The 17,027-nt window shown below is 46.4% G+C and overlaps 1 protein-coding gene across 1 annotated transcript in view; it reads left to right on the top strand.

The window, feature by feature from the left end:
* Ca12 (carbonic anhydrase 12) overlaps nt 1-17,027 on the top strand; it is a 52,991-nt gene that overhangs the window by 27,769 nt on the left and 8,195 nt on the right. Inside the window, exons 3-8 of the mRNA XM_052187961.1 lie at nt 5,224-5,403; nt 6,397-6,542; nt 9,195-9,290; nt 10,222-10,285; nt 10,557-10,714; nt 11,914-12,040. Of these exons, the coding sequence (XP_052043921.1) occupies nt 5,224-5,403; nt 6,397-6,542; nt 9,195-9,290; nt 10,222-10,285; nt 10,557-10,714; nt 11,914-12,040 (771 nt within the window). The remainder of the gene's footprint in view (nt 1-5,223; nt 5,404-6,396; nt 6,543-9,194; nt 9,291-10,221; nt 10,286-10,556; nt 10,715-11,913; nt 12,041-17,027) is intronic.

Below are 17,027 nucleotides of genomic sequence, written 5' to 3'. Positions count from 1 at the left end.
CTCATAAACTGTCACAGCTTCACAGCTGGGTGATGTGGAGTTCACCTTGCTTATCGCTCTCTCCTGTTGGATATATTTGAAAATTTCCCTACACCCTCAGATAATGTGGGTCCTGGACCCTGGGCCTCAAAATTCCCAGTCAGAAGTCATAAGAAACATTTTGAGCTGTGCCATGTTATATTTCAAGACAAAGATCTGTCCACTCTTTTGCCACCAGTAGGGAAGGAAATTCATGAACTAGAAAGAAACAATGCCTTGCTTTTACTTGGGAAAATGATCTTTGGGTTATATATGTCTCCTTCGTGATCATGGGGTGGGGGATGGGGATGGAAGTCCCACCCAGGGAAGAGGAACCATGGAAACCTAAAGCAAAGTGTTCAGAGGAGCTGCTTTGTAGGACACAGGCTCTCTGGCAGAGAGCACTTGGCAAGAGTCTAGAAGCTCGTGCTGGGTGTGTAGCTCAGTCGGTAGAATGGTTGATCCACAGTACCACATAAACTAGGCATGATGGAGCACGCCTGTAATCCCAGCACTGGAGAGATGGGGGCAGAGGACCTGAGGTACAAGGTCATCCTGAGACACATGAGACATTGTCTCAGGTTTAAAAAGAAAAAAAAGAAAAGATTGTGAAAGCTGAAACTCGGTTGAGAAATTATAGCCTTCAGTGACCCTCCCAGGATTACTGTGGCTGCAGGTCACATGGGCTGGACAGAAACTGGAGGACAATGACAGAGTCTTTACTGTCATATTTGATATTGGTTGGGTAGCTACCTAGCCATGTACCTCTCTCTTAAGCTGGAGAGTCATGAGGCTGTGTGACAGTGTCCCCAGCTGTGCAGTGCGGCGGTGGTGCTGTCTATGGACTCTATGACATCACAGTTACCAGGCCACGTCCCGCAGGATAGGATGGAAAGCAGGTCTCCTTTTTAGCAAGAAGTCCCAGCCATCCAGAACCAATCCCCATGCAGGTGAACTTGAAAGCTAAGAAGAGAGATTCTGAACCTGAACATGTGAGCTCATTTTCAAATGTTCTTTTTTTTTCTTTTTAAAGACAGGATCTCATTAGCCAAGTTAGTCTTTATTTACACTTCAAGTGTTGTCCCCTTTCCTGGATCCCCCCCTTCCCCTGAAAATCCCATAAGCCATCTCCCCTTCCCCAATCAACCCACCCCCACCACCCCTCCACTACCCCACCCCCCCACTTCTCATCCCCCCCACCCTGCTTTCCTCACCTGGTATTCCTCTACACTACGGTATCAAGTCTTTCCAGGACCAAGCACCTCTCCCCCATTTGGTATCCAACAAGATCATCCTCTGCTGCCGATGTGTCTAGGGCCAACCCACTCTGTAGCCAGGACTGGCTTTGAGTTTCTGATCCTCTTGCATCTACCTTACAAGTACTAGAATCGCAGAGGACCAGCAAAATGGCCCAGTGGGTAAATGTGTTAACTCTGAAAGCCTGAGGACCCAAGTTCACATCCTGGGACCCATGTAAAAAGCATGATATGGTGGCACACATCTGTAATCCCAGCCCTCCTATCCTGAGATGGAAGGCAGAGGAAGGAGATCCCCCCCAGAAGCTCACAGACCAGCTAGCCTAGAGTATGTTTGCACCTGCACATGTGCGTGTGCGCACACGCACACAGCAGAGGAGGAGGAAATACGAAGCAGCACCAAGGATCTGGATATGTACCAGCATAACTGGCTCTAAATCCTCTTTGAAGGATAAACAGCATGTGGAGACTTCAAACGAGTAATCAAGTGCCCTTAGAGAAAAATAAGCCGGAAACAGGTGGGAGAATTAGTGAACATGTGAGGACCTGCCATGTGCCAGGCACCGTAGGAAATGTGGGGATGAGTGAGGCACTCCTTGCCTGCAAGGACAATGTGGGGGAGAAGAGGAGGAAACAGATGCACAAAACCTCCCAGAGAAACGCCAGAGAGAGGACACCAAAGCCTCTCGATCCACAGCAGGTAACTGATGCTAAGCCTTAGTCTACCCTGGGGCACGTCATTCATCTCAGCATTTCATCTACAAGATACCTTCATCTTCTCCCTTGGCTGTGTCAACAATATAGATTTTAAAAGGATCAAAACTACTAAAAGGAGCAAACCATGCTGCTGCTGCTGGAAGAATGGGGGGAGGGTGATGGAGAGGGTTCTTTTAGACCCTGCTGCCATACGGGCCTGTGGCTGGTGACACCGACAGAGGCCAGGACTGCGGCAGGTGCTGTCTACACCCCAGCCAGCCCAGGGACACCAGCGGCCTGTGCCTTCACTTCTGAAGCTGGCTCCCACTGGGCATCTTAGCAGATGCATCGGAGCTGCTTGGACACAGCCTCAGTGAGCCCCTCCAACTTGCCTGGTGCAGAGGGGGAAGGTGCTTACATCTCGGATCTCAGGAGCCAGAAGGGACCTTCCAGAATGCAGTGTCCAACACTGCCATTCCTACCTAGGTGGGTGGCAGCTCCAGTAGGGAACGTGACCTGGCTGGGGCCACTCGCCAAGGCAGTGAGACACTTGGTACTACAGTCTTGCTCTCTGGGCCTTCCTGGTCCAGTGTTCTCACTTCAGTTTTCCCTGAAGGCTTTGTCCACACTGGCCCTGCTCTCTTTGACATAATTACTTTTCTTGCCCTCAAATACCCAATGTGGCTTGGGTATTAACTTTTAATAGGGTCTACATGGGACACAGTTTAGACAATTTCCTCCTTATAGCCTCCCAGGACCTCAGTTCTTGTAGGGAAATGTCTGCCAGTAGACTGAAAATCCATTTAATTTCCATGGGAGATAATCTTTTAAACACAGATTTACATTCTTTCAAGATTTTTCCCTGTGGGAGCAGCAGTTTTCAGTGGTTCTCAACCTTCCTAATGCTGAGATCCCTTAGTAGAGTTCCTCATGTTGTGGTGACCCCAACCATAAAATTGGTTTCATTGCTACTTCATAACTGTAATTTTGCTACTGGTATGAATAGTAATGTAAATATTTATTTTCTGATGGTCTTAGGTGATCCTAAAGGTGTCTTGTCCCATAGGTTGAGAACCACTGGTTTATCTGACTATGGAATGTTTGTTTCCATTCACAGAGGAGCAACTTCTAGCCCATATTTAGCAAGGAGCATGAGCCTTGATGCTTTTTAGTTTTAAGCCTGTTTCTCCTCACTGAGAACTTGTCAATGTTATTACAATAATTCGATTGTAGTATTATCAGGCTTCCCTGCAGTAAAAACCTTGCTGTGTTTGGCTCTGTGGTCTCAGGCCTATAATTACTCAATGACTTTCAATGATCCCTTTGGGATTGCATCCTGTACTCTAGATGTAGATATCAGGAGTCTGTATCTACAGGGTTCCCTCTCAGGAACCTCACACTGTGAATCGATCAGCCTCAAAGACCTACAAGAGCTATGGTCAGTCAGATACCAATTTCACCAATCTGGCCCATCAGGTTCATCAGATTTTCATCAAATTCATCAAATTTTCCCCACTAGGATAATGTCCCTTTAGTGTTCAACCTGGGGCCTCAAGACCTAGAGTAATTCCTGGATCATAATAGATGTTCAACAATCAGATGGTGTATTGTTAGACGCCACTAGTTTTCATGTAGGGAGGATGTGTATTGTGTCAACATGGGAAGAAAGTGGAGGTTGGGTGGGGGCTCGAGTTTCTGTGCTAAGCTATTCTAGTCTTTCATCTTCCACAGCACTTTCTTTTTTCTTTTTTTTTTATTGAATATCATCTTCATTTACATTGCCAGTGGTAAAACCTTTCCCGATTTCCTCCCCTCCCCAAAGACCCCAACCCCTCCTCCCACCCCCTGCCTCCACCTATATGCCCCTCCACCTGACCCACTTCCACCTCTCCCCTCCTTGATTTCCCTTTGTTGGGACTTCTATTGAGCCAAGGACCACTCCTTTCACTGATGCCCAACAAGGCATTCCTCTGCCACATTTTTGGCTGGAACCATGCATACCTCTTGGTTGAAGGTTTAGTCCCTGGGCATCCTGGGGCTTCTGGGTGGCCAAGATCATTGTTCTTTTCCATGGGGCTGTAAACCCCTTCAGCTCCTCCAGACCACCCTCCAGATCCTCCATTGGGGACCCCATGCCCGCTCCAGCTCCAATGATTGACTACTAGTATCTGCCTCTGTATTTGTAAGGCTCTGGCAGGGCCCCTCTGGAGACAACCATGGCATGCTCCTTTTGGTATATACTTCTTGTCGTCCATAGTAGTGTTAGGGTTTGATGACTGTTTATAGGATGAATCGCCAGGTAGGGCAGTCTCTGGGTGGCCTTTATCTCAGTCTCTGTTCCACACATTTTCTCCCTTATTGCTCCTGTGAGTATTTTGTTCCCTTTCTCAGAGGAACCAAAGCACCCTCACTTAAGTCCTCCTTCTTCTTGAGCTTCCTGTACTGGGTGAATTGTAACTTGTTTATTTTGAGCTTTTGGGCTAACATCCACTTATTAGTGAGTGCATGTATGTTCTTTTGTGATTGGGTTACCTCGCTCAGGATGACACTTTCTAGTTCCATCCATTTGCCTAAGAATTTCATAAATTAATTGTTTTTAATAGCTGAATAGTACTCCATTGTGTATATATACACCACAGTTTCTTTATCCATTCCTCTGTTGAAGGACATCTAGGTTCTTTCCAGCTTCTGGCTATTATAAATAAGACAGCTATGAGCATAGTGGAGCATGTGTCCTTATTACATGTAGGAGCACCTTCATGCCCAGGAGTGGTATAGCTGGGTCCTCAGGTAGTACTATGTCTAATTTTCTGAGGAATCGCTAAACTGATTTCCAGAGCTCCACAGCACTTTAATGGCAGATGATTTTGAGATGTTTGCTAGACCTGATTCTGTAGGCTGCTATCTCCAGGTCTTGAATAGTTTCTCTCTAATACTAGGACTGACCATTCTTTCTCATAGTGGTTACAATGAGCAAAGGTATTATTTCTTAAGACTCTCACCACTCTTAAATGAGATCCACAAGGATGCCACGGGCAGTACAGGTACTGTGCCTCTTAGAGAATGATGCAGTTGTCTATGGCAAGATAAAGGAGAGAAGTAGTAAGGAACCATTGTGCAAACAGAATAATAAGGAACACACACACACACACACACAGCCCAGGTTTAGGGGGAAATCTTTCCAATCTAATAGTCCAACCATTAGAAGATGAGGAAAATTCCTTATGGAAAACTGAACTTGAGTCTCTTCTAGGTCCTGCTGGGGAAAAGAACTGGTCCAAGAAGTACCCATCGTGTGGGGGCCTCCTGCAGTCCCCAATAGACCTACACAGCGACATCCTTCAATATGATGCCAGCCTCACACCCCTCCAGTTCCAAGGTTACAATGTGTCTGTTGAAAAGCTGTTGAACCTGACCAATGATGGTCATTCAGGTAAGGGAGAGGCAGTTCTGAGTCTCCTTTGACTCCCTGGACATCTGGCTAGGAGGGGCTCATCTGAAGCACCCAGGAGAAGGGGCAAGGAAGAGGCTGTAAGGCATGCCTGGCCTACTAGATACTAAGGGGTGGGACGGAGAGACGGGGGAGTTTGTTGGAAGCTGTGGCTCTAGTGATTCTTTGTGGGCAGCACATCTCAAAACCACATCTCTTGTGGGAGGGAGAGGGAGCAGATAGGTCTGATCCTAATAGCTCATTGGCTAAGTTTCTAGGGTGAATTCTGGGTTATCACAAACTATTCAAGGCACCAGCAATTCAGTTGCTGAGAGTCAGATAGAGTGGAGTTGAATCATGAATTGGCTACACACACACACACACACACACACACACACACACACACACACGTCCCAGGTTTAGGGTGAAGTCTTTCCAATCTAATAATCCAGCCAAGAATATCCTCATGAGAGTGCTCAGTTGCTCCCACTTTAGTTGATTCCAGATGTAGTTAACAATCAAGATTAGCCATCACAGATACTAACGAGTTATTAGACTGGGTATGACTTTTAGCTACCTTGAGTTGTCATTTGGAAGAGGGGCCTATTGATATACCCAATCTACAGATTGAGTATCTTAGCATCTGTTGTACAGTAAGTGCTTCTTAAATAGCAATTGCCATTGTAATTCTCCAATTTGAAAAGTTCTTCACTGAAGGTTCTAGTATCATAGATAGAAGCCTGATACACTGATAAGGAAAGGAACATCCATCACTGGCTTAGAGTTGGTGCTTTGTAGGGAGACCCATGAAGGTGTTGGTGCCACTAGAGTTGCAGTAGGGAAAGAGGCCAGGTGCCTCACCTGCAGGCGTCACTGCTCTGGTCTGCTCCATGTTCCTGCAGCCACCTGTACCTGTGCAGTGGCTTCCTGCAGGCCTGCTTTCTGGCAGAGTTCATCTGGTCAGGGCTCTGAAGGCTGCTTCTCCATTCCTCACAGTGAGACTGAATCTGAACTCGGACATGTACATCCAGGGCCTCCAGCCTCACCAATACAGAGCGGAGCAGCTGCATCTGCACTGGGGGAACCGCAACAACCCCCATGGCTCCGAACACACCGTGAGTGGGAAGCACTTTGCTGCTGAGGTGAGTGAGTGACCAATATAATAGAGAGGACCTGGCACTGAGTCCCCTTCCACGGCCACTGGGATGGCGAAGTCATCATAGTCTTTGTCTCCGCTATTCTGTCCACAGCACAAGAAGGTCTCGCCACCCTGCACTTACCCAGGTCCTTGTCCCTTCCTTTGCTGGACCATGCTGAGTTTGCCGGTCTCCTTTATAGTATGATGCTGCTGCAAAGGCTGGCCTTGCAGATGGCATGGTGGGATGCATCTAGACAGCCCCCTGCTTTGTGCAGATGAAGGCCTCACAGCTTGCCTGGCTGCCACAGCTCACTGTTTAATCACATCTGCTTCTCCATGTTTCTCAGTCTTCACACGTCATGCTTGCTTACAAAAGCCTTTCCCACATCATTGGACTTGGGAACACGAGGACCCTGCACTGAACCGGGACCACTCTTGCAGTTTGCCATAGGTTAAGGGGTGACTGGCATTAAACTGTGGAGAATATCATGATGATTAGAGATTCTCTGAAAATGGTTTGGGCTGTGCACGCAGCACAGTGTCACCGTGAGATTCTAACCTAAAATGCCAAAAGAGAATGAGAGGCAGAATGTTCTCGATGGCAGGTGACAGGGTGGGATGGTGAGTCCTGAGTTCTTCCACCTCAAGGTCTGAGTTGGGGGTGTGGCTCTGAGTGCATACAGGGAAATGAATAGGAAGAGATGAGCGCTGCTGATCAGCCAGCAGATCCCATGGTAAGTAACGAACGATACAATTCTTCTCTCCTCCATTCCCAACTGCTGAGCTGCTTAACGTCTCAAGCTAATTATAGGTCTGTTACAAGTGTGGAGGGGCTGTGATTCTGGCCCAGTAGGATGGTATGACTGGAGGCACACGCATTTCGGAGCAGACCCTTCCTTCCTTGGAGCTCAAGAACTGCAATTTCTTGCAAGTTAATTGCAACGTTGAGGCTTCTGCTTTCCCCTGGGAGAACAAAGTGGCAGCTAGGATGCAGGCTTGGAGAGTTTGTGCATTTAAAACTATTTCCAGGGTGCTGGAGAGATGGCTCAGAAATCAAGAGAGTGTACTGCTCTTACAGACAACCATCAGACCAAGGCTGATGGTCATGATTGCTAATACTCAAGAAAAGGCATCAGGGTGCTCCTAACTGGCATATTTTGTATATGGGATCTCTTTGAAGTAGTGGTTCTAAGGCCTGGGGAATACAGAAGAATCTTTCTGAAGCATCTCACCAGAGAACTCCCACAGTCCTGGATTTGTTTTTACCTCTTTTTTATTTCGTCTGAATATATTAAAAATAGATGCAGACCACAGGGTCAAAAGTCAAGCTATAATAGCCGGGCGGTGTTGGCACACGCCTGTAATCCCAGCACTCTGGGAGGCAGAGGCAGGTCGATTTCTGAGTTCGAGGCTAGCCTGGTCTACAGAGTGAGTTCCAGGACAGCCAGGGCTATACAGAGAAACCCTGTCTTGAAAAAAACCAAAAACAACATAAAGAAAGAAAGAAAGAAAGAAAGAAAGAAAGAAAGAAAGAAAGAAAGAAAGAAAGAAAGAAAGAAAGAAAGAAAGAAAGAAAGAAAGAAAGAAAGAATGAATCTTGGATAATTTAGACAAATAAATGCAAATAAATTGTTTCTCCAATGCATTCCAAACTGGTGTGGGCTGTGTGATAGGCCATCCTTTGTATGGAAAGATAGTGAAGCAAGAATCTTCTGAAGGCTAGGTGATACTATCTTCAGGATTAAAAGTCAGATTTAAACATCACCAGAATTTATAATAATGGTTATAATATGTGCTTAGGTTTTCTAAATCTAGGACTTCTCTTCACCTTAGTAATTAGACTCTAATCTGATTAAAAATGCCAATGTTTAGAATTTTATTTTGAGAAGATTGAAAAAAAGGGTCTTAAAATCTGGCTGATAAGGCCAAGCAATTGTGGCTAACCCCTGAACCCCTTTACTCCCAGCACTCTGGAGGCAGAGACAGGCAGATCTCTTCAAGTTGGAGGCTAGCCTGATCTACAAAGTGAGTTCCAGGACAGTCAAAGCTACACAGGGAAACCTTGTCTCAAAAAACAAAAACAAGCAAGCAAGCAAACAAACAAACAAACCTAAGTTGGTAAATGGCCATGTTATGATTTCGTGTGCCTGAGGGATAAACACCAGTGTTTGTGTATTATTAATTATGATTAAGGTGTAACTGGCAACTGGTTTCCTTCCCCACCCCTACTGCTTCCAGATCAACTACAGAAATACCAAATTATATAGGAGACCACTTGGCCCCAGGATTAAAAAAAAAAAAAAACCTGAGGGGAGAAGAGTTCCAAAGTACCCAAGCGTTTTCACAGTAATATAAAGATCCATCCTTCCATCCATCCATCCACCCATTCATGCCTACTGTACTTCTGCTACTTTCCAGGGGCCTTATCAAACAAGAGGGGTCCAGTGAATAAGCTAGGATGTGCCCTGGTTTGCAGGTTAGAGAGGACTGGGGGAAAAGAGAAAACTGGGAAGGGATGGTAAGGGGAGGGGATCAGTTCTTTTGGGGGATAAGAGAGACAGATGTTCATCTTTCTGGTTGGTTCACGTCTTCTGCAGAAACAAAAGGTTCCTGTGAGTCACTTGTTCCCTCACGGGTACCTTCTCTCCTATTGCAGCTGCACATTGTTCATTATAACTCAGACCTGTACCCTGACTTCAGCACTGCCAGTGACAAGTCAGAAGGCCTCGCTGTCCTTGCTGTTCTTATTGAGGTATGATGTGTTTTAAAGGCTTCTTACATAAAATCTGTAGCAGAGACGGTATCAGGACTAGGCATGTGCTCTGTGCACATCTGTCTGCAGTAAGCTGCTCCTGGATGGCCCTGTGTTGCCTGTGGAGCAGGGTATATTCCTCATAAGGCTTCTTCTCTCTTTTCTCAAAGGAAACTTTTTCTGTATCTATGCAGCTGAAGAAGACATGTTTTTGGTGACATTAGAAATATGAGCCCCCGTCTCTAGTCCTGTTGCGTTGTATGGGGCCACCAGCTGGGGAGGGCCTGTGGGTATAGGGAGTCATTCTGCACCATCAGATGTATCTATTTATACAGATACAACACCTAGCATCCAAACTCCATTCGGGAATGAATTATTTAATCTCGGAAGACAAGAGTTGAACCTGGCATGGTGATGCATGCCTGTAGTCCCAGCAGGTTAGAGGTCAAGGCAGGCCGATGGCTGAGAATTTGGGGTCAGCATGGGCTACATCTCAAAAATTTGGTGGGGGTGGGGAGTTGAGAAAGGAATGACTTTTAATCAGCTTGCTTTGTTTTCCCCCAAAGAGGCAATGTGTTCCCATTTCCCTACGTGCTTGTTTATTTGGCTTGGCTTTTGTTAACTCAGAGTGCTTCTGAGTTTCAGGTTAAATGGACAGTTGTAGTCTTCCAGGTACATATCAGATAACTGGGAACGCACCTTATATACTGGGACGCTCAAGCCTGGTGTCTTAGGCTAAAACTAGCTATCATTTGATGCCAAAGGTCAAGAACATTATATTAACTTTCAACAATCTGGTGATGGGTCAGATTCTCTTTGTAAAGCAGATCCTCAGGGAAGGTGTGCAGCCCAGCCATCTGATGGCAACTGTCAATGCGGGCTGAGCCTATCTTATTTGGTCCCAGCTCAACCGGCCTGATCTCTGTTGCAGATAGGCTCCGTCAATCCATCATATGACAAGATCTTCAGTCACCTTCAACACGTCAAGTATAAAGGTGAGGGGCACTTGGCTACTATTCATTCACTGTTACAGAATGTGATCATACCTGGGTCACCTTAAGAATAACAGAAAAGGGGTAGGTGCTGTCTGAGTTCACCACATGGAGAACAGCAAGTTGCTGGGCAATGTGACACTGGGTCAGGTGGTCCTGAAGAGAGCACATTCACTGCCCCTACTCTGAATGCTTATGCTCGGTTACTGTGCCTAGCTATGCTTCTCCTATTAGGAGTTAGGCTGACGTGCTCACACCCAGTATGTCTCTCCAGGCCAACAAGTGCTCATCCCAGGCTTCAACATTGAAGAACTTCTGCCCGAGAGCCCTGGTGAATATTACCGCTATGAGGGGTCCCTGACTACACCTCCTTGTTACCCTACCGTGCTCTGGACAGTTTTCCGAAACCCTGTGCAGATTTCCCAGGAACAGGTAACCAGCCAGAATGTGTATGGCATCTTGTTCCCTGCCATAAGCTGTTCTAATCAAAGACTTGATTTCCTCAGAGTTCCATTAGCAGCTCCTCAGAAGCTCTCCAGATTGGACCCGCTACTGAAATGCTGTAGAAATTACAGACTATGCTGTAAGAGGAGCCAAACATTGAGCTAGGAAAATGAGCACACTTTCCACAGCTTTTTAAAGAGAGTTGCGAGGCTGTGTTTGCTAATATACCTCTCGGTGGCTGGACGGCATTTGCTGTCCTCGTAGGAGAGAGCCTGGCTCCTTTTGTGGGGCAGAACAGAGACCATAGCAGACTCACATGTGGGCTTACACATGGGTTGCAGTGGTAAGAGGCTCACTGTCTTTAGGCTCACAATCTAGCCATGCAAGCCAGGGAGCCAGGCCATTAGCTACCATCTCTAAGCTGCTCATGTTGGAAGGCAGGGTTAGAAGGTCTCAGGATCACCTGACTTCCGAGCTGAGTCACGGCTCATCCTGCTACCCCACAGCTTGAAAGCAAGACAAAGAGCGTAGAGGAGGTGGACGGTGCTGCAGAGTCATCACCCACCCGAGCCTTCCTAGCCAGCCCTCACTGTCAAACATCTCCTCTTTACTGTGAACTTCTGAGCTGCTAAACCTCGGTAAATGGCAGCCAGTGGGTGGACAGGAGAGGAGATGAGCTGAATCAGAGGTGAAATGTGCGGGGAAGCAGCAATAGCCAACCCAGGGGCTGCCATAGAAACAGATTGTATCATATTCACGGGGGTGTGAAAATGCCAGGGAGCCAGCAGCCGGATCACTAGGACCTCTTTCCTCTGCCGTTTTCTTCTGATTTGACGATAAAAACAAGCCCTCCCACCTCCCAACTGCTTTAAGAGTTAGGTTCCAATTCAGCGTCATAAAAGGGATGTGGTCTTGTGGGACGCTAAGGAGCCCCCTTCTCTTTCCCTGGGGTCATTCTGGGGTCATTAGGAACCTTGACAGCAGGGAAGTACCCAGCCCAACCCAGCAGTCCCTAGTGAGACCCTCAGGATGGAGAAGTACTTCTCTGGCTTTCCCTTTGTTTTCAAATACTTTCTGCCAAGCACCTCAAGGGCTGATTCCAGAGGGTTCCCCCAAGTTCTTTCTCCAGTAGGCCAGTCCAGTGAGCATCATGTGCTCATGAGGACCTGTTTCCACTTCCCCCTCAGCTGCTGGCTTTGGAGACAGCTCTGTATTTCACACACATGGATGATCCTACCCCCAGAGAAATGGTCAACAACTTCCGGCAGGTCCAGAAGTTCGATGAGAGGCTGGTATACATCTCCTTCCGACAAGGTGAGGAAGGTGCTGGGGGAAGGGGGAGGCAGTGGGCTACCAGATGTCTGTTTCCTTCCAAGGAAGCAGTGTCTTTTGGAGACTGGCTGAGTCCCCTGGCTGCCAAGGAACCAGAACACATCCAAGAGCTTTGGTGTATAGTTATTGTAGTTTCTCTTCAGTGTTTTCCAAGTCCTCAAGACTTTGGAGAGTTCAGACCATGACCTTGAGGTACATGGACCAGAGCCCTTATTAAGTCTGGGAGTCACCCACAGGTGAAGATGAGATGTTTGGGGGATTTCTCTGCTCTAAGAACAATTCCTTATCCTAAGATACATGGAATCCTTTGTCTGAGGAGAGACTTCTAATTTCCCATCCTAGATTCTGTTGCATCAAGGGCTACACACAATCTGCCCTCAGCCTAGCAAAGTGATTACATACTACACTATACACATCCATATATGCTCCTTTATAAGATCAAGGATATGAGCCGTATTCACGGCCACAGCACCTCAAAATCTAATGTAGCATTAGGCAAGCAAGCGCTCTGCTTCACAGCATTTTTTTTTTAAATCTAATCTTGAGCTTGCATTAACACACACATTCCAAGTTGAATAAAGCTTAATAGTTTCATTTATTTCAACTGCTAGGGACTCATTATTCCTCCTAAGTCTGTAACTGTAGCTATTAGGAGAAAATGAACATTTCACTTGCTCAGAGCTTCCATCAGAACACTGAAAGCGCGGGGTGGGGGTGGGGATGAGGAGAGCTGTTGCTGTCCACACCCATCTTCAAACCTCTGAGGTCACTTTCTCGCCACGCCTTCCTGAGCTTCACCAAATTTGGGCATCTTGGATGGTCAGAAGCAGTGCAAGTCTGTAGAAGCGCCCCATTATCTCCTCATGGTCACTAGGGCCAGATGTTAGTATTTTAAAGCAACCCATGGGCTCACCTGTGAGAGGAGCCACACCCTCACCTCACCTGATGCTTATTATTATTGCTTTACTATGTGAGATTATAACTGTTGCCTGATCAGTTTAGACACGAACCAGTGAAGACTGTTTCAAAGCCCTTGCCAGAAGGTATTAGAAATCTGCCCTTCTGAACTGACCCATCGATACGGCCAGCATTGTGTCTGTAGGCTGTGTCTGTGGGTTACCCTCATGCCCTAAGATTTGTGCCTCATGTTCTCCTCTCCAGATACCACTTGCTTCAGGTCACTCCCTTTTCTCCAGTTCCTGAGTCTGAAACACAATCTGGTAATAGGGTGGCCCTTCCTATAACCTGAGTATGCATAAGACAGTGACAACCCTCTTGTTTCCTAAGGAATGACTTAGATGCCTGGGGTGTTTTCATTTGCTCTCCATTCTGGGCACAACATTCTCCTTTCCCATTCTTCTTAGTGGAGTATGTAATACTTAGGGTTGAACAAAACCTACTTCAGTTCTCTGTATTCTTGAGACAAGGTCTTGTGTATCTCAGGCTGCCTCCCAACTCGATGTGAAAGTCCAGGCTGGCCTTGGCCTTGTGGTTCTCTTGCCTCAGCCTCTCAAGAGGCTGCAGTTTCAGTCACGAGGCACCATACCTGGTATGAAACTACTTCAGTTCTTAACTTTAATAGCCTGGAGATGATGACCATTGTCCACACAGACCAGGTGAGATTTTGCTTGTGGCTAAAGGGCTGTAAGAGCTGTTTTCTGAGGTAGTCTGTATATATTCTTAGAAAAGGGGTAATATATGCTTTCCCTGAAGTCAGGAGACCTCCATTTAAGGACTTGCTTTTTCTTCTCCTGACTGTATGATGTGAACAAAACATACCCTTCCTCGGTCACAGGATGCTGGGCTGGAGACTTGCTCTGACATCCTTTTAGTACCAAGATACTAAATATGGAAACTAATAACTGCCAATCCTAACTTTACATTGCAGGGTCAGAGTTTGGGGGCGGTTACAGAGGATCAGAAGAAACCGTGCAGGAATTTGATTATGACAACTATAAGTAATCCCTACTTGTATCAACGGACTGTGGCATTGGAGCTAATTAGCCATCTTCCTAGATGGGCTCAGGTCTAAGTAGCTGCTTGTAGACTGGACCATACAGGCAGTTTTGTAGCTGAGTGCTTTGGTATCCTGCAAGATCTGGCTGGCATAGATTGAGAAGGCTCTAGACAGAAGCTTGAAAACTAACTCCTGGCTTCAGACATCAAGATCAAAGCCCAAACGCAGCTTTGCCACAGACCCTAGCGCACGGCTTGGCCAGAGCTGCTGCTTCTGTGAGGTTAGACTCAGCTTTCTCCTTAGAGAATCTGTGGCTGTTCAAGGCAGACTTGTTCACTTAGACACTGGTTATAGAAACTTGGCCAAAATGCTCCCCGAGCTCATCCTCCAAAACATAGGCAGCCAAGGTTACTTCCTGAGGCTAGACAAAGAAGCAGCCCCTGGGAGGCTCCCCTCCCGGCCCTCTGCCCACGGGTGCCTGGATTCACAGGGCCTCTCACAACCAACCAGGACAGGTCTGCCTAGCATGCAGTTTCTAGTTTCTAGTGTGAACCTGTGTAAGCACATGACAGTGATTTGGGTTCAATCCTTGCAGACTTTTCCATGTAGGCTGTTCACAACTAGTGTCTATTAGATTCAGAATTTCCTTTGGAAGTTAATGAGAGCTAAGGAATCCAAACATTTTCCCAGGAAAGCAATGTAAAGAAAATCTCTAGGAAAGTGTGTGTGTGTGTGTGTGTGTGTGTGTTTTCTGAGATTTAATCAAATTGAAACAAATAGGACTGGCCCATTTAACTCACCCCTGCTATTTTCCTAGAATATGCTTATAAAAAAAAGCCTAGACTCTGCAAGGGGCTTGTACTGTAGCTATAATACAGCTCTAGGGTGGGGTTTCTGAACCCTGGCACTATTGATACACAGGACAGGATAATTCTTATAGTGGGTGCCTCCCTGTGCCCCCTACTAGATGCCAGGGGCATATTCCCATTTGTGAGATTAAATAAAAAAAATCTCTAGACATTGTCCGGTTCTCTAGGGGAGATGGAGCAAAATGGCCCCATTGAGAAACACTATCTCCCAGGAATTGGTCAATGACTTTGTAGGTTTAGGACTGGATTTCTCCCTATTAGTATAGGATTCTTAAGTTGACTATCATATGCTCTGATATTTATTTATTTTTAATTAAATTTTATTTTTATTTTATATTATATGGGTATTTTGCCTGGCATGTGTGTTTGTGTACTATGTACATGCCTTGTGCTCCAGGAGATGAGAGTAGGGTGTTGGAGTCCATGGAACTATAATTACAGATGGTTGTGGGCCACTGTGTGGGTATTGGAAATGCAACTCCTGGAAGATCAACTATAGAGCCATCTCTAGTCTCTAGTGCATTATGTCATGAAAACCTGAGTATTGGATGATAGTCCTGGACAAACCAACCCAAGAGAAGCCTTGCTCCCATAGGTAAATATCCTTCTTATATAGTTGGGTAAGGCTGGAAGTGGCAAGAAGGAGAACTGGTCTTCCTTTGGGAAATCCACAGGCCCCTTCACCTGCACCTTTCTGCAGGACCCTCGGCACCTTGTCTCTTTCCCATTTGTATGAGGCTTTCTTGCCTGGTGGTTCTCTTGACTTCTTAAAGTCCCTATTCTAGATGGGAAGCAGCAGACCCTGCCATGGGACTGTTAATTAGCTCTGGAAAATCACCTCTTCCAAGGAAGACTTGTGCTTGCCCTCAAGGTGAGTGCTAGAGAGAAGACTCGCCTGAAGCCTCTTCAGGTTTCTGAGAGCCAGGTACCCTAAGTGAGGGTGCAGGAAAGAGCACAGGCCAGGACCCAGACGTGGGCTAATTTCTTCCTGGTCAGTGACACCAACTCTGAATCCAAGTGGTGATAGATAGTAAGAGACCCAAATACTAATATTGTCTAGCTCATTTTTAAGCATGTTAAGGGCAAGGAAACTGGAGACACAAAAGGAGGCCAAAGTTTCTATAATCATGTCTTTAGTAGGCCTGCTCTGAGGAACTGCATGCCACTCACTAGGGATCTAGAGCCAGCGGAGGGGCATTTAGGGGGGTGAGTGTACTGAGCTATCGAGCTGGCTGGACACCTAGGGGAGGGTCCTAACCAATGGCCATTTGCAGAGTAACTTGATTAGAATTTGCTTGACCTAGAGAGACCTGCATAGTTTTAGAAAAACTTTCAAAAGAGAGAAATCATACCCAGCAAAGATGGCTAATTAATTTTTTTGGAGACTAGACGTTGTGTGATATGGTTATTGACCTTCTGTTTCTTCAAGTTTCTATTTATAAATAAAAGGTATTAGATGTAAAAGTATCATCGATTCTTCCAAGGTATTCAGTGAAAAATCAGAGATGTTCCTACCTTCAGATTCCTAAGACCTGGATCAGGGGTCCGAACTGTCAGCAGCAATCATCAGATGTGCTCAGAAGTGAAGCCCCAGCTGGTCCTCCCAGCACACCCAGGGTTTCCCTAGTACAGCCTGAGTTGTGAACTGTGGTGGAATCAGGAACAAAACAAAACAGAACAAAACAAACCCATTGAGCTTTCCACCCTGTCCCTGACACAGAGCGGGCATAGTTCAGGAACAATAGCTGGGAAAGGACCCTGGCTGATCCTCCATGTTGGCTTTCTGGAGCCCCCATCCCTGTCCTCTCAGCCTCAGTATCCCCAAACTGCAGGGCCTCCTAAAGCAGGACAGGTGCATACACAATTTCTCCTGTCTGAGCTGACTCCCTCATTCTCAAAGTTCTTTTAAGACCAAGTTTTAATCATACCTTCTCAGAAGCACTGCTCACTGCCCTGGAGGTGGCTTATCAGCCGCTTTCGTCTGATTTATTCATCTCTGTTGAAGTAGGTGGCATATAACTGAATAGTTACCTATTACACTACAGTAAAAACCAGAGAGCGAGAATATTTTATAACCTGATGGACTCCTTAAGGAAAGGCTGCCTGTTGGCTCATTCATTCTTTATTCCTGGCACCGTGCCCG

The sequence above is a fragment of the Apodemus sylvaticus genome, chromosome 7 (assembly GCF_947179515.1).
Source record: "Apodemus sylvaticus chromosome 7, mApoSyl1.1, whole genome shotgun sequence".
Classification (NCBI taxonomy): domain Eukaryota; kingdom Metazoa; phylum Chordata; class Mammalia; order Rodentia; family Muridae; genus Apodemus; species Apodemus sylvaticus.
This window is presented reverse-complemented; position numbering and strand designations above follow the sequence as displayed.